This window comes from Zonotrichia leucophrys, chromosome 4 (assembly GCF_028769735.1).
Source record: "Zonotrichia leucophrys gambelii isolate GWCS_2022_RI chromosome 4, RI_Zleu_2.0, whole genome shotgun sequence".
NCBI lineage: Eukaryota > Metazoa > Chordata > Aves > Passeriformes > Passerellidae > Zonotrichia > Zonotrichia leucophrys.
In genome coordinates this window covers 33,224,496-33,252,439 of record NC_088173.1, presented here as the reverse complement: position 1 = coordinate 33,252,439, position 27,944 = coordinate 33,224,496, and the positions used below count along the sequence as shown (strand labels likewise).

General features: G+C 43.1%; 1 protein-coding gene across 7 annotated transcripts in view; it reads left to right on the top strand.

Moving 5' to 3' along the window:
* GRID2 (glutamate ionotropic receptor delta type subunit 2) overlaps window positions 1-20,378 on the top strand; it is a 677,007-nt gene extending 656,629 nt beyond the window's left edge. For 5 of the 7 annotated variants that reach the window (XM_064711069.1, XM_064711071.1, XM_064711070.1 and 2 more), the window contains 2 exons: window positions 13,297-13,537; window positions 17,633-20,378. In XM_064711069.1, coding sequence (XP_064567139.1) covers window positions 13,297-13,537; window positions 17,633-18,055 — 664 coding nt within the window. In that variant the 3' untranslated portion in view covers window positions 18,056-20,378. Of the gene's footprint in view, window positions 1-13,296; window positions 13,538-15,190; window positions 16,628-17,632 lie in introns of all 7 variants that reach the window. The other 2 variants (XR_010439884.1, XM_064711076.1) reach the window with 2 other exon arrangements.
* Window positions 20,379-27,944: the final 7,566 nt, after the last annotated feature.

Below are 27,944 nucleotides of genomic sequence, written 5' to 3'. Positions count from 1 at the left end.
TTCACTGGAATCTGCCCAATGTCAAACATCCACAGAGCAATCTCCATGTAAATCTCCTTCTACAGTCACAATCCCTACAATCAATCACAGCTATATCTTTATATCTGAATGTCCCTAGTGTCTTTTTTGGTTGTTTTTTCTTTTTTTCTTTTAACCTATTGTCAGAGTCTGTATACATCTTTATCAAAAAAAGGTATTTACAGAACTGGAAAAAGCCCCTGCTCCTGCTTTTTTTTGCCAGGAGAGCAATGAATCTGACGTTACCTCAGGATTTTATCTATTTAGCCCCATCTGCAGGCTGTGTCCATGAGCTGTGCCATACATATCCTCGATGTCTCTCTTCAGTCAAGCGCTGCCAGGGAGTGAGGCATCCCCTGGAGCCTGTCTGACCCAAATTAGGTGCAGAAATTGCAGTTAAGGACAGCTGATTGATCCAAGGTGTGAATGGTGCAGAGCTCAAGGTGCCGAGTGGGGCTGTAAAGGGCTGGGAAATGCTGCAGCTTTGCTGGAAATGTAGGGAAGGACCTCAGTTCTGTCTTCCACCATTCACTTACATTCCTGGCTGCTGGTGCTGATCCCTTTGCAGCCAGAGAGGGGCTGTGGTACTGCCCATGTCCCTTCCAGTCCCTAGGGATCATTCCTTTGGAGTTCCCCTCTGGGCCAGTCCTGCCCACAGCTTGGTCTTGCTGGTGACCCCAAGGCTGTGCCTGTGTTTGGGAAATGCCTGTGAGAGCAAGAGAGAGGCTGTGCTGCCGCACAAGCCTTCAGAGCTGTCAGTGATGCAGAGACTGAGCAATAGAGTCAGCCAGCTGCTTGCTGGGGAAGTCATGGCTAATACACTTGCACGTATTCAGCCTTTTCCACCTGTCATGCAGGCTGCCAAACTGCTCTTTTCCCTTGCCTTCTCTTTGCTCCACACTTCTCTTAGGATATCAGACAAATAGACCAACTGCAAAAAGGAACAGAGAGACCAGGAACTGGGTTCAGCCTCTGCTTTCACCACTTACCTGAGGTTTGATCTTTCCCTTCTTGCTTCATGGCCTCTGACTCAGCTTTCTGCTCTGTACCAGCAGAGTGGTAATACTTGCTGTTAATGAAAATACTTTTAAGACTAGATACTTTCAGAGCATTAACATAGGGCATTCCTGAAATTTGTCAAAAGTTATGACAAATTCATGTAGAAATTCTCCTGTGGAAGAAAAGAGACAAATATTTTGAGAGGCTTACAAGACAATGTGATGATAAATCACAGGATCTTATTTTCCAGACTGTTCTGGTTTGCCTTCTCTCTGTTCCCTACCTGGGGGCTGCGTTACAGCTTTGCTCCCAGCAGTTGCAGGCAGCTGCTGTTTGCAGGGGAGGAGCTCCTGTGGCATTATTTATGGCAGCTCTCAGTGAGAGGACAGTGATTTACTGTGTGCCATCTTCTGCAGCTGTGAATTTGCACCACGGCGACAGGGACATCCAGTGGAATCCTGATTTTCAGGCTGACACAGAGGTAGAGAGAGGTGAACTGGCTGGGTAAAAATGAAAGCCTGTTAGTGTCCTCCTTTGCCTTCCCACAAATAAACTTTTACTTTCTGGAATTTGGAAATTAGAGTTCCAAATAGCCTGGCATTCATGCTTCCATCTCTCCTGCCAGACAACTTTTTTCAAGAGAAGTCTTGATTCTTCCTCTAAAATTGGGTGAACTTTTTTTATATAGGTCCTCCTCTTTTGCTTCTCCTCCAAACCCCACATCCAACTGCATCTGCTCTATGTCTGACTGCCCTTACTAGGGAGACTGTCTGTCGCAGACATCTTTTCATTAAAAATCCTTTCTTAGGATTTTTCTTCCTGAGAAGTTGAGAGGCTTCAAGAACAAAATGTAAACAATGGTAATCTGCTGCTGTGGAATGCAACAGGTGCGTCTGTGATTGGCCCATCTTGGATGTTTACAGTTAATGGCCAACCACAGGCCAGTTAGCTTGGACTCTCTGTCCAAGACACAAACCTTTATTATTCATTCCTTTCTATTCTTAGCTTAGCTAGCCTTCTGAAATGAAACTTTTCTTTCTATTCTTTTTTGTATAGTTTTAATGTAATATATATCATAAAATAATAAATCAAGCCTTCTGAACATAGAGTCAACATTCTCGTCTCTTCCCTCACCTGAAAACCCCTGTGGACACTGTCACAGCTGTCTGATGAATTTGTCACCAAACTTGCCCCATGCTCTGAGCTGCACAACTTGCAGTGGCAGCAAGAGGAGCCCCCACCCAGGAACTCTCAGATCTGCCTCTGCCTGCAGAAAGGAGCTCAGTTCTCTGTGCTACCAAAAAAGAGCTGTAGAATTTGACTTTATGCCCTTGATCTTGAAAAAAGATGCACAGATCAACTGAGCAGGCTCATGGGCTTATCCAAATTGAATCTCCGTGCCAAGTCTCTTGGTTTTGACCTATACTATAAAAGTGTTAAATTTCCTGCAAAGCCATTGGCATTCTGCACAGGGAAAATGATAGAATAACACCAGGGAATGCCTTGCATTTTATTTCTGGGGTTATTTCTTTCGACCACAGTTTATCTGGCACAATGCACAGGAAAATGATGGGATGTGTTTTGTAACATTACACAGGAAATCCTGGCATTGCCTTCTCTCTGTAGCAGTGAGCCATGCTAGTCAGCTGTGTCATGGGACAATGAGCAGGCCCAGCTTAGTGGCCCCTGTGGGAAGCTGCATGGGAAGCTGCTTCATGAGCTGTGTCTACTGGAGAGGGAGTAAAGGGAGAAGGAGGCAAAGGTTCATTTATTTGCTCCCAAGATTCCTCCTCTGAGGTTGGCATGGTGGAAATTGCCAAACTGCAAGTGGGATTAATAATTCCACGAAAGACATGGCTGTAGGTACAATAATGCAGGGCAAGCGAGCCCATTATCTGGTCTGGCTGGCTATGAAAGACTTTTGCTCCAAGGCATCTGCTGTAATTGAAGATTTGGTTGGTCAAGCTGCAGAATACTTCTAGGATGCAAGTGATGTGTGCTGTCATTGCTATGCAAGCTTATGTTTCCTTTTTCCTATTCTGAGCTGAATAGATTGTAACCTTCAGGTCAGTAATCAGTGTGTGAATAATATGGACCTACATTTCAGAGGAAAAAAGGTATGAGGTGAAATGCAAAACTTCAGATCTTCCTGCTAGTTAGTTCTTTTCTGCTCTGCTTCCTCCAGCAGCAAAAGTAATGGTAGGTCTTGATTGTTCTGCATTGTTCCAAAGCACTAAAATCCAGAGGCAAAAAAAAAAAAAAAAAAAATTAACATTACACACATGAACAGGTAGAGCCCTTGCTTATTGAAATGCAGAGGGGACCAGGGGACCTGATTAGGCAAATTTTGTGAGACAAGAATACAGCCAAGCTCCTGAAAAATGGCAACATTACCAGGGAGATGCTTTTATTAACAGAATAAACACTCAGTCCTCCTGCAGATTGTTATCCAGATTGAATGGCACTTGGTTCTTATGAAGACACTTCTGCAAAATATGGAAATCTCAGGTAGTGTGATCCTTCAAGCAAACACCATGCTGCTTTAAAGCTTGATTCTGATCGTGCAAAGTAGCTTGCAGCCCCTTTGAACAGACACAACAGTGAAAGGTGTGCAATACACCATGAGTTCTTAACTTTCCTAAACGCCAGCAGCTAGCAGGGTTTCTGTGCCAGGCTTTTTCACCTCTCCACATTGCTGGTGGCCCTGGGAGAGCACAGGAAAGGATTTCAATCCCTAGGCAGTTTTCCTGTTGGCAGAACACCTACGGACGCAGAGGTGACAGCCTGGCATGCTGATGCCTTCCTGAAATTGATCACTCAATCTGGTGAAGAAGAGCAACTTCCTACCTCCTACCTTATCTCCCCATCCATAAGATCAGCAGGGTTGCAAAAAGCAGCAGCAGCAGCACAGCCCATGGGATCATGCTGCACACAAATGAAGCAGAGCACTGCGCTCAGGCAGCTTCTTGCTTGCAAAGTTGTACTGCTTTATCTTTCATAATCTTCTTTTAGGAGAGGTTAAAACCCTCCTTTGGGGGATCTGAAAAAGATCTGAATGCTCATGGAGGTAGAGACATTGATGATCTCATGTCTTTGAGGAAGTCTTACCTAATGCTGGTTGGAAGGGAGAGTAGGCAGAGCAAGCCCCAAGCCAGCCAAGGTGCCCTAAGCAATATTTCCAGGGTGTCCATCTCAGGCAGATCTGATTGTAACCTGGGCCAGGCTTGTGTCAAAAGTGTAGTTTGATACATGCTCAGCTTTAACAGCACAAGTAGAATCCCTCAAACCTCAAAGTGGTTTAGAACATAATAATAATATTAGAATAAGAAATACAATTTTTTTGAAGTATAGTCCAATCCACTCTTTGATGCCTCTGGTAAATTCAGCGGGGACTCTTACAATTTATAGGCAGAATTGTGGCTTTTCCTTAGGCTTTTCTGGATAGCCTCTATACTGCTGTGTGTATTTGAAGAGTGTTCATTGATATGATCTGAGGAAACATTTAAAGAGGGAATGTATTTCAGGGTATCTCTAGAAATGGTTCCTCTATGAAATGCTTTTGCTTGGGAAAACAAATCAAAGTAATGAATTAAGTTTTGGAGTAATAATATATCCTGTATAGTAATCTTAAATATTTTTTACTTTCATTGTCCAAAGGATTGTCTGGAAAGGCTCCTCAGTATATCTTGAAATGTATAAGGTTGGTTATTGCATGTTCATGTACACAAGTAGTAGTTTCAGACCTCAGTGTTTTTAAAACCCTGTATGGGAATGAATCTGGGAAGCTTTCACTGCTGTAACCAAGTACCAAGAAGATAAAAGCATTTGAGGTATTTTTAAATGTCAGATTTCAGACACAAAGGGTATTACTGTGATTTGATCTTCAGACTCTGTATTTATCTGTCTAGCCTCTCCTATTTTATCAACAACTCTGTTCACCTTGGAGACAGCTAAAAGCTATTGATTCAGGGTCTCTAAAATCCAAATTATGATATTTAAGTCAAGATATGTAAATCATTCATTTAAATACTATCAAAAAGGAAATTTTGACAATTTTCTTTTTAATTTTTAAGGGATTTTAAAAAAAGCACTGTACAAGCAGTTTAAAACATGAGAGAATCATCAGCCAAATATTTTTGTCATATTTGCTTAGGTAAATAGCAGGTAAATGTCAAATATGCAAGGGCCACCTAGATCTCTTACTTTTAAAAAGAGCTGTTCTAGACTGTCACTTCAAGGGACTTAGTGTAGCTGATGTGTCTTGTGTTTCTCAAAATATAGATGCAGGTAGTTTGGCTAAGAATGAGGCTTTGCACTGCACCCCAAGCAAACATGATCATGCCCAGGTTCTTACAGTGAAATTAAAGATCTTTTCCTGCACCCAGTAACCCAAATATCACAGTGTGCTCAAGGATGCTGCTGACATTTTCAAAGACCACCCAGGGTGTTGCCTTTCTGACTGCAGATATGCTCTGGGTCTTCATGGGACTCTCTCTCTTTTCCTTTCCAGCTCTCTTGAGTCTCTTCCACTTGCTCTCATTCTGCCTCTTGTGAAGTCATTGGAGCCCAGTTTTGATACTAGCAAATACCATATTGTCATAGCTGGAATAAGGGCTTGACTTCTAAAGGTAGCCTAAACATATACAATATATGAAAAATGAAGTTCACTACAATGAAGTTCACTAGTCATCACAATTCTTAAGATCTTAAGATGTGAATAATTTTATTTTTAACGTAATTGCCTCTTAGCTGAAGACAAGGCTTGTGTGTTCATGCAGTGCTAGGTCAGGTTCAGTGAACTAGTTTATTTATCCTTCTCACAGCACATCAACAGAGGGTCTAAACAGATTAGTTAAAGCTGTTCCTTATGATCTAATTTTAAAAAAAATCCTTAAAAAAAAGGTCAAATATTTTAGTATTTAATTTTGTTGTTTTCTTAATGCAAGACTTTGGTGTCTGTCTTATTGCTTTGTGCCCAAAAAGTCTGCGAATGCACTTGGAAATAGTAATTAAGCCTAATAATGGTTGGCATTTCAGTCTTGGGGGAAAAAAAACCAACAACGAAGTCAAGCTAAAGTGTTTGTTTCATTTTTTTTCTTTCTCCTGCTAAGCAGGAGAACAATTATTCACAGGGCTTGTTATCCACAGGGCTTCTCAGGTGGGGGTCAGCTGACAAGTGACACTGGAGGAAATGTTCAGTGAGGTGAGAGTTGAGGGAGATGACATCTAAGAAGTATGCAGTGGCTGAAAGGGCAGGTTCCAAGTTTTCCATTGTTGGTTAATGAGGTTTGATTCAGAAAAATGCCACTTTTGCCACAGCATGTCCAGAAGGGTTGGGGCTCCCAGGTGCGCTCTATGTTGGGCTCTGCTGTCTGAAAGTTACTGATGAAACTCTGCTGACTTTGGACATTGGGGTTTCCTGATTTTGTGTGAAATTATTGGTTAATTTCAGATACGAGAGGAGCTCCTGATTTATTTACATACTGGGACCTGAAACTCAAGTCCTCAAGTGGTATGCATGTAATCATAAATTCTGCTCATAAAGCCTCAATATCACCTCCAGTGTTGTAGGGGACAGTGTGAAGAAAGTGTAAATTTAGGAAGGAGCACTGTCTCTCTGTCCTGTGGCAGTCCCATGCATCACAGCTGATCTTGGAGGCACTTTGGAAGCACAGGCAGTTAGAAAGACACATTTCCCAGGATGGGGAGGGCATAGCTGTCCCAGTGGAGGGGAGCACGCCAAATCCTGCTCACTGCTTCTGCAGAATCCACAGGCGACTGTCCCTGCTCTTGCCTTTGGCTTATTGAAATGAGAGCAAGAGGAAAATTAAGTCCAGGGTGTTCATGGGGCCATGAAGTAGTGAATTTTTTATCAAGCTTAGTAACTGTCATTTTTCAAGTAATTTTCTAAAAGAGGGCTGGAATGTGGGTAGTGCACAGCAACCAATGTACCTTGAAAGTACATTTCTTTGTTTTAATAAGGCTGGCAGTGTACCGTGACTCGCCATAATGAATTAATTTGGTGTTTACCATAACAGCACTGAGCTTAATGAACTCATCATATTTATGCAACTGTCTGTAGATGTTCTCTTGTCATTTGGGATTCATAAATGAGTACTAATACTTTTATCGCCGCTTTCTCCTGAGCAGGAAAGTTCTTCACAGTGAAAGGCCATTAAAGCTCGCTTCTATTTGTCTGTATAAAAAGTAAGCAGAAGATCTTTAATAACTTGATTTTTATCTTTATGTAGGTTTCTGAATTGTTAGTATGTGCTCAGCAAAGCTGTTCAACTTGAACAAAACTATTGTAGAGCCATCCTTATCAAATTCCACCAGTTATATAATAAATATAGTAATATCTCATTTAACTGTAGGTGCCATTTCATTTAAGGTTACCCTTCTGCATTTGAAAGAGAGTATCCATGTAAGTTCTACAGATTTAAGTAAAAAGAAGTTCTCTAAATTGAACAAAGTGATACTAATTTATGGCATCCGAGTGATGATTGCTACATCTTTGGAGGGTAATGGTTTGTTGCCGAACAAAACAGAAGGTCAGCTGCTTTCTCTCTTTTAATATTGTTTGATATGCAAATCCTTAATGCTGAACAGCAGCTCTGGTTTACTACTGCTTCTTCTGTCATCTCTGGAAGGCAAGATGCTTATCCTTGTTTCTGTGCACTGCCTTCCTGCTGACAGCAGTGTGGTGCCGAGCCCTGCTGAAGGGCACATCAGAAGGCGGCCACCTGCCTGCCCTCCTGGGCCTCCCCGGCTGAAATCTGGGCTGAAATCTGCCTGGAGTCCCTGCCACAAAACAGGATTTGCAGCTGGACCCACGGGCACTCTTTTGCTGGGTTAAATGGTGGGAATGGGTGCAAAGGGAGCGCTGCTTCGTCTAATCTGGCAGCATTTGGCTGCCACACAGCATTTCCTCTCATGGAACCCGTGATTGGCAGCTCATTAAAAAGCTGGCTTAAAAAAAGTACCCACAGAGAAAAGCAGAAAACAGTCTCCTCAAAACCAAAAATTCTCACAGATGTCAAGATCTCTAGCTCAAGGAAGGTCTGGTATATGTGTTTATGTAGATATAATGATCTCTTCTTCCAGGTGTTTTGCTCATTTTGCAAGCTCTCCCAACATCGCTTCATCCACTCAGGAGCAGGCACTGGCAGTGCTCCCCTCTTTCTTTCACCTCAGGGCAATGACTTCTGCCCTACACCTTCCCATACATCCTTCTTATGGCTGAAATTTGATGTTATAAGTATTATAAATATTATTTATGACATCAAAGTCAAGGCTTTGAGCACCAATGTGTGTCTCCCACGAGGCCTCAAGATGAGGGTGAAATATGAAAACTCACCAGGTCTCAGCAAGACAGTGAGGTACCACTGAGAGGGGAGAGGAGATGAAAAGGACTCCAGAGTCTCCTACTTGCCCTGTTCCATTCTTATTTCCCACTTCCTTCCCCATGAGGAAGCCAGCCAGGCTAGGCAGCAGCCATCCCTCTCTGGCACCACAGCCCCAAGCCAGCCTTCTAGGTGGCACCAGTGAGAGCTGCTCTGCTGCCAGGAGAGGAGCCTGCTTTGCCAAAACCTAAAGCTTGCTCAGGGAGATGCAACAGAAGCTGGCATCACTCCAGTTATTGCAGTGAAAGATTTAAGCAGTTGCTTCACTGAAGTAAAAAGCCCACAAACACTCCTGGTGGGTCCCTACCTGTCTGCTTTGATGATTGAAGGATGCTTACAAACCGGCTTTTATATCTTGCTTGAAGAGGAGAACCAAATTCTGAAGACTTTGTATCAGATTTCTGACAGAAAAGCTCCAGTGAGGAGGTTTTGCACGAGGAATGATTTTTGCCTAGCCACTGCAGGAGTTACCAGAGGTCTTGTCGCTGCCATCCCATCTGCAAGCACTGAGTGCTCCCAAAGGTGACCCATGAGAGCCCCCTGTGAGCCAGCACAAGGGCTGAGACCTTGGCTCAGGCTCCTGAGGTAGCGCCCACCAAGGTACTCAACTAAAGCATTTTTATTTTTATTATTTACAGTTTTCATCCCTTCAGCAGTGGGCATTCATTACCTTGGGTCTGCAAATCTGCTCTCTGTAGCTGTCTGATCTGCTGACTAGAGCCAAACACCTCATCCTTAGCACATCCTCTTCCTTATCAGTGCCAGTGGGGAAGTTATCCCTGTGGACAACATGTTCCTGGTGCAGGAAGCTGATATTCAGTCACCTTTGACATCCCAGAACATGCATTGGCATTTCCAATATCATTGTAAATAGCCTCTCATATCTCATGCTCACTACTGATAGCTGAGAATGAAATTAGATCAAAAAAGGTGTTGTCACAGAGGTCTCAATTTCAGAGCATTTGTGACACCATGCTATCACATTAAGTTGGGTTTTTTATCTGTGGGTATTTTCGAGAGCAATTTCATTTCAGTGCCAGCAGCAAAGTATTTTACTAACTGGAATCCACTCCTATTCCCATTGATTCATTAGGATTTTTTCACATCCCTGTTAGATTTGGAAAGCACAGCCAGCTTTATTTTCTGTGTTTATATCCACGAGACATCACTGGGCACTGTGAATTCAGAGCCAAATCAGTTAAAATGCACACAGACCCTTTCATTTGTGCAGCTCAATAAATTTATGTCATTGCCTTGAAAAATGTAACTCTAACACTTTGCTTGCTAAAGAAAAATATATTTAAGACCTGCACTGTCCATAAGCCAGTTTTAAAGGTCATGGTTTTTGGACAAATCAGATTATTTCAATATACAGGCTTCTTTTGTAAGCTTTTTAAGACTATGATATTTCAAAACATCAGGAACTCATGCACCCTGCTTATTCATTTCCACTGGCTTATGTCTCACAGTACTACTCCATACAAATAAGCAGGTTCAAAAGAGCCATTGAGGAAAAAATTCAGTTGTAAAAATCTGGGACTAGGAAGGAGAGGCACTTGGCTGGAATTATAGCATTGGAAGATCATTATAATTCAGAACATTTACTTAATGCCTTATTACTTTAGTCATTTATTAAATTTGAAAATCAAATAACGAAGTGATTGTAGTGTCTGCCACCCAACAGGTACGTCTGATTAGCGTATCGGGGAAGTCACCAGGAGCTGCGGCAAATCCCGGTATTTTTATGGAAAGAGTGCCATCGTGTGGGAGCCTCCTTGCAGCACGCAGGGATAGCAGAACCCGTGTGCAGGCGTGCCTGCTTGCAAGGAGCCTCCTTTCCTCCTTTGTTTTCCCTGGAATTTCCATAAAAGCGCAATTTTCGTTTCTGACAGTGAGCCACAAAGATAGGAACTTTCATAACTAGGAACAGGTTAGAAGCGTTAATTCTCCTTAATATGTTAACTATTCTTTTGATTCCATAAACAGGTGAGTTCTGAAATTGAGTGTTTCTGAAGCCTTACAGAAGCAGAATCTCCCTCTTTCTCTGAATGTCATTAAAATAGTTAGATATTGGTGTTCTTTTCATTTCTCTCAGTATATATTGTATCCCTCAACATCTCTTTGCAGCTGCAGTTTTACATGGCTTCATTATAACCTTTCCACTTCTTGAGCTCTCCCATGTAATAATACCAATACTATCCCCAATTTCTACTTCCATGTTTTATGTTTTCCTTTAAAGAATTGAACTTGTATGTTACACCCATAAAGAAAATTGCCAATAATTGCCAGGGGTACAATTAGGGATAAATCTCCGTTAAGGAACAAGCCAAAGCTCAGTGTCTTTATGCAAATGCCTTTTGTTAAAAAGATGTCTTGTGTAATCAGGAATTATACTGACAAGTGAAGAATCATTTAATTAATGAGAATAGAGCAATCATTTGGATGGTTCATTCTATTCCTGACTGAATAAAAGAGAGAAAATCACCCTGCTCAGGGATTAGAGCCACTGCTGGAAGAAATAAACCCCATGGATGTTTTTCTGTTACTGCCTTGGGAAGATAGTACAGTAATTCCTAAATATAAAACTATGTATGTTTGGATTAGGCATTGAAAATTAATTTCCTATTACTCCACAAGAACTTACACAAAAGGGTTCTGTTTATTCTGGCTGTCTGCTCCTGCTGACCTCTCAGAATGGAATATTTGGGCCAAAATACTCACCTAAATCCTAGTACAGGATTTCAGGGCAGTGAGAACCAGAACTATAGTGAGTTCTTCCCATAAGGACTGTCTGCCATGACAGGGTGAGGTATGGACCCTGTTTGCAGTTGCAGAGCAGTAATCTGGTCTCCAGTTCAGCCCTTTGTTTGGAGCAGGTCAATTTGCCCTGGGTCTTTCCCTCTGGGTCTTTGAATTTCACCAGGGGTGGTGATGCCATAAATTCTCTGTTCCACTGTTTGACCTCTCTGATTCTCCTGTTATCTGGTTGGAATTTCTTATCTTCCAGTTTATCCCAGTTGCATCTCCTCCTGTCAGTGGGTCTCTACACACTCCCAAGAGGCAGCTGCAGGCAGCAATGGCAGCAGTCCTGCCCGGAGGGAGTGCCATCCCTCCAAAGCTCATCTCAACATGGGTGGCTCATAACATCTATTTAGTCTCTTACAACAAACCAGATTATCCTCCCATCCTTGAGATATCCCTGCTCCACCAGAAAGCTTCAGGATGAGGCTTCCCTAGGTTGTCTCTGGGTTTGGGAGAAGTCAAAATATAGTCTAGGCAACTCTGACCTTGAATACCTTTCTCCATGGTGGGACCTTGAGCAATGTACTGTCAGCAGGCACTGCACAGAATTTGTCCCATTCTTACAAACTCAAAGCTACATGAACAAGGTGGTTCTGACATCCCTGAGGACTCATGTGTCACCTGTGATCTGTCCTTTTAGGGCACTGTTCCCTCTGGGACAGCACAGAGGTGAACAAGCTGCTCCCCTCTGAACAGGTCATGATCTCAGCCTCCAGACACAGTGCTAGGTGGGAAGTGGGAGCTCCCTCCAGACCTGTGCTGGGATTTCAGCCACTGGTGGCTGTGCCAAGCCTCCCATTCCTGGCAAGCCCACAGGACAAGTATGTGGCCATTTGGATGTGCCATAGCAAATTAGGTGGCCTCGTGGACAGAACTAGCTGCTGAAGCAGCATCAGAGACAGTCACCTGTGCACAGAGCAGCTGCCCTGTGGACCCCAGGTGCATTCAAGCTCCCTTTTGAGGCTGATGGAGATCACTGCACTGAGCTGTTGTGGTAGCCCTGGGACAGTGGGACAGCTTTCCTTCCTCCTGCAGTGCGCTGCAGTCTCTCTGGTAGCAACATCCCAGACCTCTGTTGGTTTGTGTGCACTTGGACTTTTTTGCATGCTATGTCAAATGATTGGGTTGGAATTGTTTGCCTTCCAACACTGAAATAAAAAACAAATTCATTACATGAACGAAAAATTTTCCATTGTTTTATTCTTTTTTGGTGTAATCATTGAATTTTTTATCTTGGACAACCAAGGGTATCCAGCTGTTACTCTAGTAATTTCTGAATGCTTTAAAAAAAACCCTATCTCCTCAGAAATAAATGGAGTAAATATGAAAATATTCTTCCAAACACAATTCTCATTTCTCAAACATTTCATCCCACAGGAAGTCTAGTTAAATATGTTGTCCTTGCAAACTGCCCAGGAAATATTTGGCAGGAGGCTGGGTATGTAGGTCCAAGGACAAGTGAATTCCACAGCAAGGAACCTTCCTGTGGAACCACTTATCATCAGGTTGCATTCTGACATTAGGCAAGACTGCTTTAGGTCATCACTGACTGCAATAAGATGGCCTTGCTCTCTCTCCAAAGCAGCAAATGTAGGTAACCTGATAAAGATCCGTTTGCAACAATGTCGTGTGTAACGTGGTAAATCTGAAATGTATATTCCTTCTGACTGTTTTAATTTAAATGTCTCTCCTCCGATGATTAGGATGCAAAAATATTGTCAGATATTTTTATCTAATGGACTGTGAAAGTCAGTTGCCCTAGACTAGTAAAAGCTGACTGAGAAAATATAGTGTATGAAGTTAAAGCATTTTCACTGAGTTTGTTAAAAGAAGGAAAGAGAGATTTGAGTGCACTTTGCTGTATCTGGAGTGGAACATAGATACCCATATGCTAAGCCTAACAGGCAAACCCACACCCAAGCTTTCTTTTCTGGCTAAATCAGTCTGTGCAGGTTCATCTGCTGCTTGGCTTTCCAAGACTCATGGGGAGGTTGCAGGCAGTCAGATTTACACCCTCACACTCTCATGTGCTGCTGCCCCACTGTAACCCCTGTTTCTGTGCTTTCTCCCCAAGGATTTTGGAGCTGCAGCAGAATGGCGACATGGACGTACTGAAGCATAAGTGGTGGCCGAAGAACGGTCAGTGTGATCTTTACTCATCTGTGGATACCAAACAGAAAGGAGGTGCCCTGGACATAAAAAGTTTTGCAGGTGTTTTCTGCATCCTCGCTGCAGGGATTGTCCTATCCTGTTTCATTGCAATGTTGGAAACGTGGTGGAATAAAAGGAAAGGCTCCCGGGTTCCATCAAAAGAGGTATTAGACCCTCCATTTCTCCTGGGGAATTTTCATGCACCCTAAAGATTGCTGCCTTGACTTTATAGCACTAGAGAGGGTGGGGAATCAAATTCAGAGATACTTCATTAGCTTCCTGATTTTTTAACATAAATGATGTTCCTCAAAATCTTTCCAGCTATTCTTTCTAGAAAAGCTTGAATAAAAATAAATGTATATTGATGATGTATAAATATGCAACTATTCTGAGTAAAACACAATTGTTACTTGTGGAATAGTACATTATTAATACATCAATATTCAGTTCATTGTTCCCATTGGTGACAGCTAATTCTCACTAGGTGTCTTGGCTTCTTCTTGAAAAATATGTCCCCTAAGCTCAGTGGCTGAGTCATTTAAAATACATTGGCAAAATTTGCCCCTTAAATCAGCTGTTAGCTTCTTGCATAAGCTTGTGCCCATTTTCAGAAACATTAAACTCTTGAGACTTCCATGAACTTCAGTTCTTTTGATTTCATCTGAAGTACAGGGAAGCAAGACTACATTAGATTTTTCAGGTTCAGGCCAGACATATTTTTGAAACCTGGTACAGGCTTGTTTCAGAAAATTTTGTACAGATGCCACAGAGAAATATGTTATTTTACACCTGAGATGAGTTTACTTCTACACCTGCATGTGTAATGCTTTCCTTCCTGTGGTAATCTACCTCTCCCTCTACCAGCTGTCTGAGCCTTGTGCAATTTTGCACCAAATTACTTTTATTCATAATTAACTTTTTACCTCTACAAAATGCTAAAAAGAAAATTAGGGACAAAATTATTTATTAAAATATCCTTAGAAGCAACACCCAAACCTAAACCTAAATAAGAGCATAAATGTAGCACTATCAAAACCAGCTTTTTTGTCTCTGTAGCTTAGGCACATCTGTGTAGCTTGTGGGGTATTGATGTTAATTTTTGTGCAGTGGTCTTGCCTTCTCTGCAGTTTCTCCATTGTGTTTATTCCTGCTAATCAAATGCTGTCTAATCAGGCAGGATTAATTACACTACCTAATTAGACAACATTGGCACTGATGTTAAAATACATTTAATCTTTTCTTGCCTGTTTTAATTCCCAAGCTTTTTTTTTTTTCTTTTTTCTTTGTTTCTTTTTCTTTTCTTTTTTGTTCAAGATCTGGACCGGACCATTATTAAAAGGAAAAAAAAAAAGGAATCTCTAGAATTTAAATTGGGTTTCTCAGGAACGGAAACCATGTAGTTTCACCTGGTAAATTATTCTAAAACACTAAAATTTACTTGATTGTTGTTTACACAAATATTCAGAACTTAACACTTTATATTTATCTGGTGCAAAACATGAAAATCAATAACAAAGGAAAAGAAAAACATGCCAACACAGATATTTTACACAAGTATAAAATTTTCTATTTCAATTTTCAAATGCTGAGAAATTCAAGTGTGTACTTTCCACAAATGGTATAATTTGGCCTCCTTGATCTTTATTATATGGTCATTAGCTTAGCATTTAAACACTCATCTCAACATTAAATTGACAAGCTTGGCTCAAAACTGAGTTTAACGTGGACATACGTGCTGAATGTCCCCATTAGCCTGGATTTGGGGGTCATTCAGCAAAGAAATACATCTTAACTAACTTTCTTAAAATTCATTTTAGCTTCCATGAAATCCATTGGCTCTTCCAGGCCACTAGTCCAGAATCGGGGGTCAGATTGGGCCAGTTTGTGGTCAGCAAGCCAACCCTTTTTCCTGGTGGCTGCCATCTTGTGCTCCAGAATGCAAGCATTTATACTGAAAAAAAATTGTCTAATGGTTGCGAAGATAACATTTCGGTCGCGTGCCAGAAGTAACCCATTCACTGATGTCTGCCTGAGTCTGCAGACAGCCTTAAACAGTAGCTCTGAGAGAAGTATGAACCGCCCCAGTAATCTCAATGGGATGTTGACTCTGAAGCCTGATGATAATTTAAATGTGAAAACTGCTGAATATTTCACTACTGATCACACAAGAGAGAAGAGGAAAGATCATATTTTGGAGATATGCACAATCTTACTGTGAGTGGGTCTCATTTTGGTGTATCGATTGGGTGGAGATTGGGTTGTGGGCTAAGCATGGGAGATTATCACCGCTTATATCTTTTCACTGGTCTGACCCTAGCCCCAAATGCATCTCTGTAAAAGAAAGAGGACTACTTTGAGTTAATCTTAGAGGCTCAGAAACTATGAATTTCCAATCTTTTCCCAATTGGCACTTTAAATTACAAAGTATTTGTATGTTTGGTTTTTTTTTTCAAAATTAAAAACAAACAAACAAAAAAGAAACCAGAAAAAAAAAAGGAAAATATTTAGGACTGTCCCTCAGAGACATAGTCATGACTTGCACACGCTAATCGAGCCTCTGTATATTTATTTAGCTTCTGATGTGGCCCCAGTTCTCCTGCATCCATATGCAGCTCCAAATTTTTTGAGGAGATAGCGTTTGGTGAATGCGTTTGGATTTGATGTCACCTGTGTGGTTGTTATGTGCATCCATGTCTATGTCCACCTGTGAATAAACGATAGACAGAAAGCTAAGTCCAAGGAATGAGCACTGCATTTTTTCCTTCCCGTGATGAGCTCAAACCAAAGCCCTTGTGGTCAGTGATCATCCAGTCCCTGGGAGATCCCTGATGCCCTGTTCCCTTCCCCTTTTTCCCTGGTTTGTCTCCCTGTCCCTGCCCTCGGAGGGTGCAGTCCTGGAGGGGAGCTGGCCTCTCAGTCTCCTCCAGTCGCGCTCTGTGTTCGGCGTGGTGCCAGCGCAAATGTTCAGTGATCCATTCTGCTAAGTAGATGAACTCCTGCAGTTTGTTCTAGGTGTGGACTGAGTGCTTGACTTCATTCCTAGAGAAAAGAGGGATCTCAAGCCCATTCGGTATACTAGGAGTCTTGCCATTGATTCAGGGAGCTCTGGATCAAGCCAGTCAATGAATTTCAGTAATCAAGGCTGGAAGTCATCAGTGCACATCTATCGGCTGCCTAATTATCCTCTGTGAGGTCCTAGAGTGTGAGATATTTCTAGTGGCCTGGAAGAGCCAGTAAATTTCACAGAGATTAAGGTAAATTTTAAGGTTAGTTGAAATTGATTTTTGTTCTGAATGAGCTGCACTACTTAGACTGAGGGAATATCCCTGTCCGTGTGTACTTAATGCTGCTTTGAATTAAGCTTTGCAGTTCAGCAGAAATATGTATGTACAACACAGGTGATTTATTGGGTCACCTAGGGCTTTCTCCTCTTTTTTAACTTCTATGAATTTAAATTCTCAATTATGACAAACAAACCCATTTAAATGAGTTCTCTGGGAAAAAGGGAAAAGGGACAGAGGTAAGAGAAGCAATGATATATTATAATAAATACATCAGGCTGCCTTCTCTTCTCACCCACAAAAGTATAATTCCATCAGAATAGACGGAATTGCTTCTTTGTAGGTGAGGAGATAATTAATCCCTCTGTTGGCATTGTAATTTAAAATTGCCTGGTGTACTCCTTTCTGTTCAATGTCAATGAGTCACCAGTGCTTGGGGTTTTTTCTCTGTATGTTCAGCTTTTCTATACCACAATTTACATTATAAAGGCAAAAAGGAACCTGAGAAGTTTCTAGCCCTTCCTTAAACCCTGAGAGGATGACAAAGATGGCAACCTGATCCCTCAGAGCCTCCCATGTTGACATCCAAATTTAGTTCTCATTGCGGAGTTGAAGAACTGGCATCATTCCAGGCATTTGAGATTATGCAGTTTACTTTTATTCAGCTGTTGCTAGTCTAACCCACCTAGCTCCGAGCTTGCCTTTTCCTGAAAAGCTGCCAGTGGTGCTTTGAGTTTTGTTGTTTGATCCAGGGTTTGAAGGTAGCTGTGGTGTAAGGGTCTGCCTCAGTTTGGCTTTGCCCACCTGGCCTCAGGCGGTGGGGGAGCTCGCTGGTGACACTCAGGACACCGTCAGCCAAGAGCCAGCTCTAGTCAGTTGTGCCTTGTGCTCCCCAAGCAGTGCTGATCACCCTGTGAAACTTCAGCCCAGCACAAATGGCGATGGTGAGTGGTGCCTCTTGTTTTTCTCATTCCCCAGGATGACAAGGAGATCGACCTGGAGCACCTCCACAGGCGCGTGAACAGCCTCTGCACAGATGACGACAGTCCCCATAAACAGTTCTCCACCTCATCGATTGACTTGACCCCGCTGGACATTGACACTTTACCCACACGTCAGGCACTGGAGCAAATCAGTGACTTCAGGAACACTCACATCACCACAACCACCTTCATACCAGAGCAGATCCAGACTCTGAGCCGCACGCTGTCTGCTAAAGCCGCCTCGGGATTCTCCTTCGGCAGCGTGCCCGAGCACCGAACTGGCCCTTTCAGGCACAGGGCACCCAACGGGGGCTTTTTCAGAAGCCCCATCAAAACAATGTCATCTATCCCCTACCAACCAACTCCCACCCTGGGCCTGAATATCGGTAGCGACCCAGACCGAGGCACCTCCATCTGAGCATCAGAACAAGTTTCTTCACTGTTTCTTATTTAGGACTCCCTTTGCAAGGAGCAGCTGTAATATTGTGGGACTAACATGGATGTAACCTTTCTTCTTTTCCTTATTTTTTGGTTTTGAGGGTTGTGGTTTGGGTTGATTTTTTGTTTTGTTTTTTTTTTAATTATTATTTGTTTGAGGGTTATTTTTTCTTCAGGGGTTGTTTTGGGTTTTTTTTCTTTATTTTATTTAAGAATCAGAATTATTAGTAGCAACTCTTCCTCCTCCTCTTCTCTGCTTTCACAGTTTGGTCTCTTCTGCCTCCCCTTATTCTCTGTACTACTTGAATCACTTATTCTTCAGTTTATCACCTTGTTAGGTTTTGGTTACTTCAGGCTTTTCATATACTTTAAATATAGGAAGCAAGCAGCGATTCATGCATAGGAAAACCCTGAGGATTACTTTACAGAAGGGCATTCGCTCCTCCTCCCCCACCGCCTTTTTTTACTATAATTGCAATAACTGAAGTATTTTTCATGTACTCTGCTGCCTCCAGTCAGCGCTCCACTGCTGTGCGTCCTTTTAACTGTGGACCAAAGGCAAACCCTGCAGTTTGAAAAATGGAAAATAAAAAAAAAAAAGGCAAAAAGACAAAAAAAAAAAACCAGGAAAAAAAAAAAGAAAGGAAAACAAATGAAATTTAAAGATCATTCAGGCCCCATAATACCAGAATGCAATTTTGTAGGATTACAAAAAGCCATTACTATGCCAGTAAAGACTACAGTTAAATCTACTTTTGCACTGCAACAGTGCATATGACCTTTATGTGATTGTACAGTGTTAAGTTTTTCTTATGTACAGTAAACTGTATCATATGGCAGAAGCCTCTGTTGTGTTAAATAAATTAATATCTCATACACACATATATATATACATATATACACACATGTATGTATATATATATATATATATACACATGTATATATAGCTATAAAATGGCAGCCGTTGCTATTGCAATTCATTTAATAAAGCTTTAGTAAAAATGTGTTGTATACAAGAGAGATGTACAGTGCAGGGTGTCTTTTCATTTAGAAAAGACAGGTTGCTTTAACATTATTCTGACTTGCATCGTTTGCCAACAGAGCATATTTTATACTTTTCTATTAGAGCATCCAGGGCAATTTAACATTTGTACCTAGATGTAACTCCTTTGGTTAGGTTTTGCATTGGCTTTTGAGCATTCTATAAGGCTAATCTTGATAATTTTCCTTTTACTTAATTACACAAATGGAATTCTCTCTTAGGTATACCATGTTCACGAACAACTGATATAGCTCTAGAGCAGTTAAACATGGGTCAAAGGTCAATAAATCCTTTTCCAAGTCAGCACAGTTAATCAATACAATAATGGCGTGAGTGGAGGAAAAAAAAAGCCCTCAAGATACACAGATGTGGCCTTAATTATAATCACGTATTGTTCTAAGGGGAAAAAATATGAACAGGCACCCAGTTTAACCCTTTCTATGTTAAGTTAGATTTAGAGGAGCTATGTACTTTTTACATTAGTGCCAACTGTATAAAGCAAGAAAAAGAACAGCAGTGAGAGCAAAACCGGCGCCCACTTTGGCACCAGCTTTTTCAAGTAACACTGTTACCTGTTAGAAACGTAGGAAGAGCTTTCAATTTGTAATCCTTAAACTAAAAATGCGGTTAAGTAGAAAGCAAGCAGTTTATCCTGTGAGTTTTTGGTTTGGTTTTCTTTTTAATGCAACCATACACTTATTTTAATCTAACTCATTCTTTGGCTAAGATTAATAGGAATCAGCCTATGTGATTTGCTTTAGGATAAATTAAAAGGTATATTCTTCAGATCTATTCTATTTTGATGCTAATTCTGTTCTGGGGGAGCATCTTGTACTGTCACTGTTTTTTGTACTAAATCTTCAAATATTGTCTACTGTGTAAGGCAGAACGAATTCTTATCGTGCAAAAGGCCATTTTGTTTCCAGGGTAGCAAGTGTCTAAAAGCATGCACAACTTGCTTCCCCCTTGTAACATTCATGAACTCATCCACACTTCTGAGTAAAAGAAAAAAGAGAAAAGAAAAAAAAAAAGAAAATTTCTTTCCAACAAGCTACGTAGGGACATACCAGATGTTGCAGTGATTTTAGCTATTAAGAAACCTGTTAACCATGTACGATATTTAAAATAGGCCTATTTTGATGTGTTGCCTATTATACAGATACACAAAACACTTTTTGGAGGCCTCAGTTACAAGTGGCAGAGCTTTCTGTGTATAATTTGTCTAAATAATTTGTCTAATAAAATTGTTTTCTAAACTTGCGTTTCCTCCTGTGCAATTGCTGAGTGCTGTGGGATTTTCAGCCTGTGGCAAGGCAATGTACTTGTGGATTTGCTGCACTGCTACTGAAGGATTTTAGCCCACTGAGATGGGATGAGCTCCTCAGGCTGCTGTGAGTCAGCTCAGTGAAGAACATCCATGGAAAACACCAAGGTTGACCATGTTTATCAATGTCAGGCTTAGATTTCAGAGAGCATTTATGAACAGCATTTTGGAGAATAAGTTTAGAGCTCCTTAGCACTGACATATACGGGACATCATTTTAAGAAATACTGCATCCCACCTTCATCTGTTTTAGTATAACATAGGAGTTTTCTTGGAGCACGGCCTTTACTTTTATAGAATCACTTTTTGCCATCTTTATTTGCATAGAGGGTAATTTTCTCTGGTACTGGGCAGATATTGGCTAAAACAAAAGTTTTAGAGTGAGAGAAGGTAGGCCATATTTCATTCACGATGGCTTTCTCAGTCTGTCTCTAAGTTTCATTAACATTTTAAACTAATGACCTAGTCATTAGCAAGCTGTGCTGCAATAACATCAGCCATGACAATTTAACTTGCAGCATCCAAATTTTATCTCCTGCCTTTTTACATTCAGTGTGTTTTATTCACTTTAATAATATTCCTGACCTGTTACAATTTTCTGTTAAGATTAGCAGGCATTCAGGGGTTCATTCACCTAAATACAGGCAACATTATACTCCCAAATAGGGAAAGCATTTTAAGATCTGGGTTTACTTCTTCTCATTACCCTACTTTGATCTGATTGGACATAAATTATATTTATCTTCCCCTGAGTCAGGGGACACGCTCACAGACACACCTCTCTAGAGCTAAGTAGTTTTACAGATATGCCAGATGTACTCTCTATAATGGGCTACATCATGGTGAACCCTATGTGACACTTCCCTTTCTTTACAACAAATTCCAGGGAAGTGATAGTGTTAAAAACTGTCAAGAGTTTGTGCTGCAGTAGCTCCACTGGAGATACAAGCCAGCTGTTTAAAAAGATGAGTTGTTTGCATAGTATCTGCAGTTTTATGACCTTTTTGAGATACCAGCTACAAACAAAAAGTGAAGTAGTGGAAGAAAACACTTTTATCTGATTTCAAAGAATCACCTAGAAAGATGTTTCTATTGACCAGCAGTGAATACCTGGAGATAAATAGCTCTGCTGAGCCAACCAAGTGAATGATTGCAGCCCTGAGGGACACAGCTGCAGCACGACCAGTGCCACAGTCCCCTGTGTGTCTCTCTTGACTTCACCAAAAAAACTGCTAGGATTGTCTCCCTGAACAAATCAGATTTTTCAGAGTACTTTTTTCTTTCCTACTTACATAGGATGCTATGAATTGATGAGAACATCCTTTCTGTGAACACTTGCTGGGTTATTGCAGCTTACTGGAGGTTAATGCCCCCAAAAAGCTTAATTTCTTAACTCTGCTCAAAGCTGATGACATGAAAAGTAAACCAGCTTCCTTTGTGCATGCTCATGGCTTAGCTAACCAAACAAAAATAGTCTCCAAAACAACAAAGGCATCACACCAACACAGCCCTGCTTTAACCATTTTTCTCTCAATACTAATTAATGTTTCCTCTTCACTCTGCAAATAAATGTCAAAACCAAGACTCTCTCCCTTAATCTGAGTCACAAACAAAATTTTTGATAAACACTGGGACACGAACACATTCATCCATGTGTCACATCAACAGCAGTGGGCTACTGTGAAGACATCATCACAATCTATCAGCTTGTTACATCTCACCCAAGACATGAGGTCAGAAAGAGAAGCCTCCAAAAGAAGGTCAGGGCAGGGGAAGTGATTCATAGCTCTACAAAGTCCTAAACATAAAAATTTTACCAATGCCTCAAAAATTCAGGAACCGAGAGCCTAATTTAGAAAGAAAATACTTTTCAAGAGGTGTAGTAATAAAATTAAATATACTATCTGTCAAGACTTGCAAAATCTGTGCTCCCCCAATCCCATTCATCACAGTGGTATAATCATCTGTGAATACTGCAGAGTCTATTTCTGCAACATTTGTCAAAAGAAAAAAAAGATCACAGCTGGAAAACTAAACTGTTGAGTCATTAACTACTGGGTCACACCAGTTCACTGCTGTAAGGGGAAAAACAAATCTTTCTGGGATCAATAACTGCCACACCAGTGCAAAAAGACAGCCACCTGCAGCAAGCACAGGACAATTCTCCACTATGGCATCACAGCTCAGTGCTACTATAGCTGATTATTCCTACCAGCACTAGTAAGGGCAACATTTCTTTCCGCGCACGATAAGTTTTTCCCTTTCTTAAAAAAAAACAAAAGTAAATATTTGTGTCCCTTTCTTTGTTCTAAGGGACTGATGCACCAACACAAGATGGGATAAGGGAGTGCTGCACAGTGCCAAACCAAAAGTTAACAGCTTTGTTTGCAAATTTAGCTATCATCCATTAAAAGGCTGGCCCTCCAAATCAAAATAAAGAGCTATAAGGCAAGCCTATTACTTAATTAAAGGTTTTGTGGGTGCATGAGACAGTCATCAAGCTCCTGAAGTAACCACCCAGCTGCAGGTGCTTCCCTAGGTTGCTCTTCTGGCCCCTGCAGCACCTGATGTGGCAGCAAAGTAAATGAGAGCTGTTTGGGGTTTGTGTGGCCAGATTTTGGGCCAGGGGGTGGTGCTGCAAGGATGGATTCTGTGAGAAGCAGCCCAAAGCTTCCTCCATGTCCAAGAGACCCCATGACAGCCAAGAGGGACCTGCCACTGCGCAAGACAACTAATGGTGTTAGTGCCTCAGGGATAACAGAGTTAATAAGGGAAAAATGCTCCAAGGTGGAGCAGAGATCCACCTGCAGCCCGTGGAGAACAGCACAGCAGGTGAACGCCCAAATGAATGCTGTGGGAAGCACGTGCTGCAGCAGGCTCCTGGCAGGTTCTGTCAGGAGAAAGGAGCCATGGAGAGAGGAGCCCATGCTGGAGCAGGTTTGCTGGCAGGACTTGTGACACTGTGGGGGAGCCACACTGGAGCAGTCTGTTCTGGGGGGACTGCATGCCATGGAAAGGACACATGCTGGAAGAGTTCAAGAAGATAGGAGGGATCCTGGAGTGCATCAAGAGTGTGAGGTGTCTTGCTCTGAGGAGGAAGAAGCAGCATAGACAATGTGTCATGAGCTGCCCCAGCCCCTATTCCTGATCCCTCTGGGCTACTGAGGGGCAGAAAGGTAGGGAAAATCAGGAGTAAAGTTAAGCCCAGGAATAAAGGAGGGGTGGGGGAAGACATTTTAAGATCTGGGTTTACTTCTCATTACCCTACTCTGATCTGATTGGACATAAATTATATTTGTCTTCCCCTGAGTCGAGCCTATTTTGCCAGCAATGGCAAAGTGTAAATGATTTCCCCTGTTCTTATCCTAACCCATGAGCCTTTCATTATATTTTCTCTCCCCTGTCCAGCTGAGGAAGAGGAGGGGTGGAGCAGCTTTAGTGGGCACCCAGGCAGGTTCAGCCTCTGCAAGGTGCAGCAGGCAGGTTTGCTTTCACAGCCCCACAAGAGCCTCATGTTACAGCCCCCAGGTGAGCACCCAGTGCTGGGGTTCTGGCTCTGCTCTCTCTGCTTCAGCTCTTTCTGTGCACCCCCCTCCACCTCCACTGGGAGCCAGCACCAGAGCCCTGGTGCGCCATGGAGAACAGGAGGAGAAAGGAAACAAGGTTTTATTTTATAGCAAAAATCTCTCCAGACACACACATGCCTAATTTGAGGTTTCACGCCTGGCTGCACAATAGGTCAGCTGAGCTCTGCCTGACTTCTCCCTCCCCGTGGGGCTGCAGCAGCACCTTTGATACACAGGGTGCAGTGTCCCAGTACATCACACTGGTACTCCTGGACTGGAAATATCATACCCTCCTTCTACATATAGGAAAACGCTCCACGAGAATCTAATTGTTGTTGCCACTCAAAGAAGGACTCAGAGGTGTCACTTACTCCCCTAGATTGCAGAGGAACCCTCTTCTTCCACTCGGCACAGCCAGAAGATCCTGACATAAGCATTTTTACTGGGAGTGAGAAGCTGGTAAATATTATACAGCTGCTAGAAATTGAAAAGCATGGCTGGGGAAAAAAAAAAGCCACCACTTTTTTGTGGGTTGTGTGTTACACTTGCACTCTGCCAGTCTTGCTCATGTCCCTGTCAAGTGCCAGGAAAAAAAAAAAGGAGGAGCAGGCAGCTCAGTGAGTGCATTGTAGCCCTGCCACTGCTGGTAAGCTTGCTTTCCTCCCCCACTGGCCAGGGACATGCTTCTCCACACACACAGTGGGGAGGTCTTGTTTGGTTTTGAATATTCCCTGGATATGAATATTCACCGTGGGCCACAGTAAGAGTAATCACAGCTGACCCATGTTGTTACTAATTAATTCTTTTGCTTACACATGAGGAACAGGAGGAAGAAAGCAAATACTGTGAACAAAGATAATAATGAGATTACTTGCTACGGCTTCTATCTGACACTTTTTTAAGGAATGGTCTCTGCAGTGTGACAGCAAACACAGCAAGAAATTGATGCAGTGTAACAGGAAAGCAAGTCACTTTATGAAATAGTGCTGAGGCAACACTGGAATGGTTTGTCTTGCTCTAACTTCTACAGACCTTTCTGAATCATATCTGCTGTTGTTTGGATTGGTTTTATGTCTCCCCAGGTTTAGGAGACTGCAGATGAGGTTTTCTTACCACCTCCCTGTCAACAAAACAGAATTCCACAAACCCCTTTATATGATTCAAAAATTATCCTGTCAGCCCATCTGTACAATACAGAAAGTAGAGCTAATATGGGACACAGGGAGCCTTGTTTTTCTTACATCAAGATAGGTAGAAGCAGAGGGGATACACCTGGAAATCTGGCTTTTGAAAGACACATTTATTGTCTTCAATAAATATCACTGTGGTCTTCACTTTTAAAGACTTTCTACGTGGTCTGACAAATGTAGATCTATCCATGTATATTTAGTCTTCTGTGTCTTGCATGAGTTGTTTGAAAAGAGAAAACATACCCATAAATATTCCTAAATATTTATTCCATAAGTATTGACACAAAATAACAGCTTTTCCTTCCAAAACTTACAGCCAGTGAATTATTTCTCATGGCATTACAGACAGAGTGTTTATTATCCACGGCACACAGTAATTCACTGGAACGTAGAAATAGAAATTAACCCGCAGCAGAGACACGAATTTCTGTTTCACGGGGTGAAGCCATGTGAGGAAGTGGCAGGTGTGGTGCATTTGCAGATCTACATCCCCTGCCACGCACTTCATCTTCCCGAGTTAATGGTGGGCACTTGCAAAAAAACAAAACAAAAGAAAAAAAAAAAAGAAAGAAAATAAAAAAGAAAGGAGGGGAAATACGGGGGGGAACGGTGTTGTCGCTGTTCAGAAGAGCAGAGGAGCCGGCGGTGCCGGGCGGCCGTAGCGGCGGGCCCGGCCCTGCGCTGCCCGGCGCCGCCCGGGCGATGGCGCTGCGGCACCGCCTCCGGTTCCCTCACGGCGGCGGCGGCGGCCGGTGCGCGCTCGGTGCCGCTGGTGCCTCGACGGGACCGGCGGCTCTTGTCCCCGAAAAGCGCCCCGGAGGCGCCGGCAGTGGCGTTGCGGCTCCCCCTCGCCAGGCGCTCGCCATCCCCCCTCACGGGGTCGCCGTTCCGGGGCAGGGGAGGGGGCAGCGCGGAGCCGGGCGCGGCCGCGGTGGTCCCGCGGCGGCCGGGGAGCGCCATTTCCCAGGAAACCGGGCGGGCCGCGCCGCTATGCCGCCGGGATAATGGCGGGGGCCAGCGCCCTGTCACCTCTTGTGTGCGCTTTCCAAAGAGGAGCCCGGGCGTGGCGAATGGGACACAGACCGCCATTGTGCCGGCGACACTTTAATCGCCCACACCTACAATATTCAACCTGCTGCCGGCAGCGGGGCAGCGCCGGGGCGCACGCCCCACCCGAGGGGACCGGGTGGTGGCCTCGCCGCCGCCTCACCAGGGCGAAGCTTCTGGGGGCACCTTCAGTGCCGCGGTGAGGGCACGGCCGGCCAGCCGAGCACCACCAGAGCAGGAGCCCCGAGCCCGGGTGGCCGGGAGAGGTGGGAGAGGAATGTCCTTGTGTCCATGCCGGGCGGCTGTGGTAGGGCACGCAAGGAGCCGTGGAGGCACCAGGGTTTTGCTCAGCAAAGCGGCTTTGGCTGAACAGTGCTTGTGTGCTGCTTTGCCATGGACCTCGTGCTCTCACTGGGGTGTGAAGGCACAGAGGCCTAGGGCAGGATAATTGCTCCTAGCATGGGAGCCGCATTTGTGCTGAAGCGAGAGGTGGGGATTTCTGGTTCATGGACCAGGCAGGGTGGGATACTGGTCACTCCTACCACCCCTCCTTCCAAAACTGTGAGGGTTCTCACTGAGCTCATCTGTGCCCCTGTGACATGAGAGCCACACACCCGGGCTGCTGCAGACCGCAGGCTCCTGATGAAAGCTGTCGAGCACCTGAGGCCATCAGCTGTGTCTGGCTTCACCTTCTGCCCCAACAGAGCTCCTGCTCACTGCAGATGAACACTAGGCTTCACCCTTTTGGGAATTTCTAAAACTTTTATGGAGGTCAAATCATCCTGCATGCCTGAGAAATAGAAATGCTTGTAAGTCTCCCTCCCTCTCCAGACTAATCAGCTCAGGGCTATGCCAGAGGTGCAGGTCTTGCTGCAGTCAGGGTTTTGCAAGTCTACTGCCACAGGAGAGCTGCTTCCCAAGAGCTGCAGGACTGCAGCTGAGCATTGCTGCTTGAACAAAACCCATGAGGCCACTGCCACAGGCACTGCAAGCAATGCTCTGCTGAAGCTGTCTGATGTCTAATAGAGTGGGAAGAGTCTTCTGCATGGCTTGGAATTTTGAGGTACCCCAAAAACTTAATTCTCTTTAATACTAATTTTTGTGTATGTCTTTCTCTCTTGAACCCCATGAAGGGGTGGGGGGAGTGTGGGGGAAATTAGTGGTTCTGCTTTATTAACAAGTAGAAATTCTTAAGACATCTTAATTTACAAGGTGATGGACCAGCTGAAGATGTCTTCAGAAAGGTTTCTTTTCCCGGCCTGTAACAAGGGTAGTTCTTGAAAGCTCTGTTGGTGCAGTGTTGTGTTAGAAGTCCTTAAATGAGAGGGTTTCCCATGAATGGCAAGGTAGTATTTTTTTTTCTTGGCTGACAAGGTTTTCTTGGGGAAATACTCAGCTCTTAGGGATTGATGTGAGATGTTGATCCGCACCAGACTGTGTCCATTCACTTGATTTTCTCCCCTTAGAAGGTCCCTTAGAAGGACCACTGTTCTCCACATTGTTTTGGCTTCTGTGACTGTAAATATTTACTCTTCACATTTTAGGAACCTTCCCTCCTCAGGGGGAAACCTGCAAAGGTTCAGATTCCAGGCTGGCATTTCCACAGCTAAGAAACCTCCTTCAGGGACTGGGCTGCCTGATTGCCAAGAGCTGTGTGGGTGATGGATGTGAGAACAGCAGATCGAAGGCCCAGTACAATT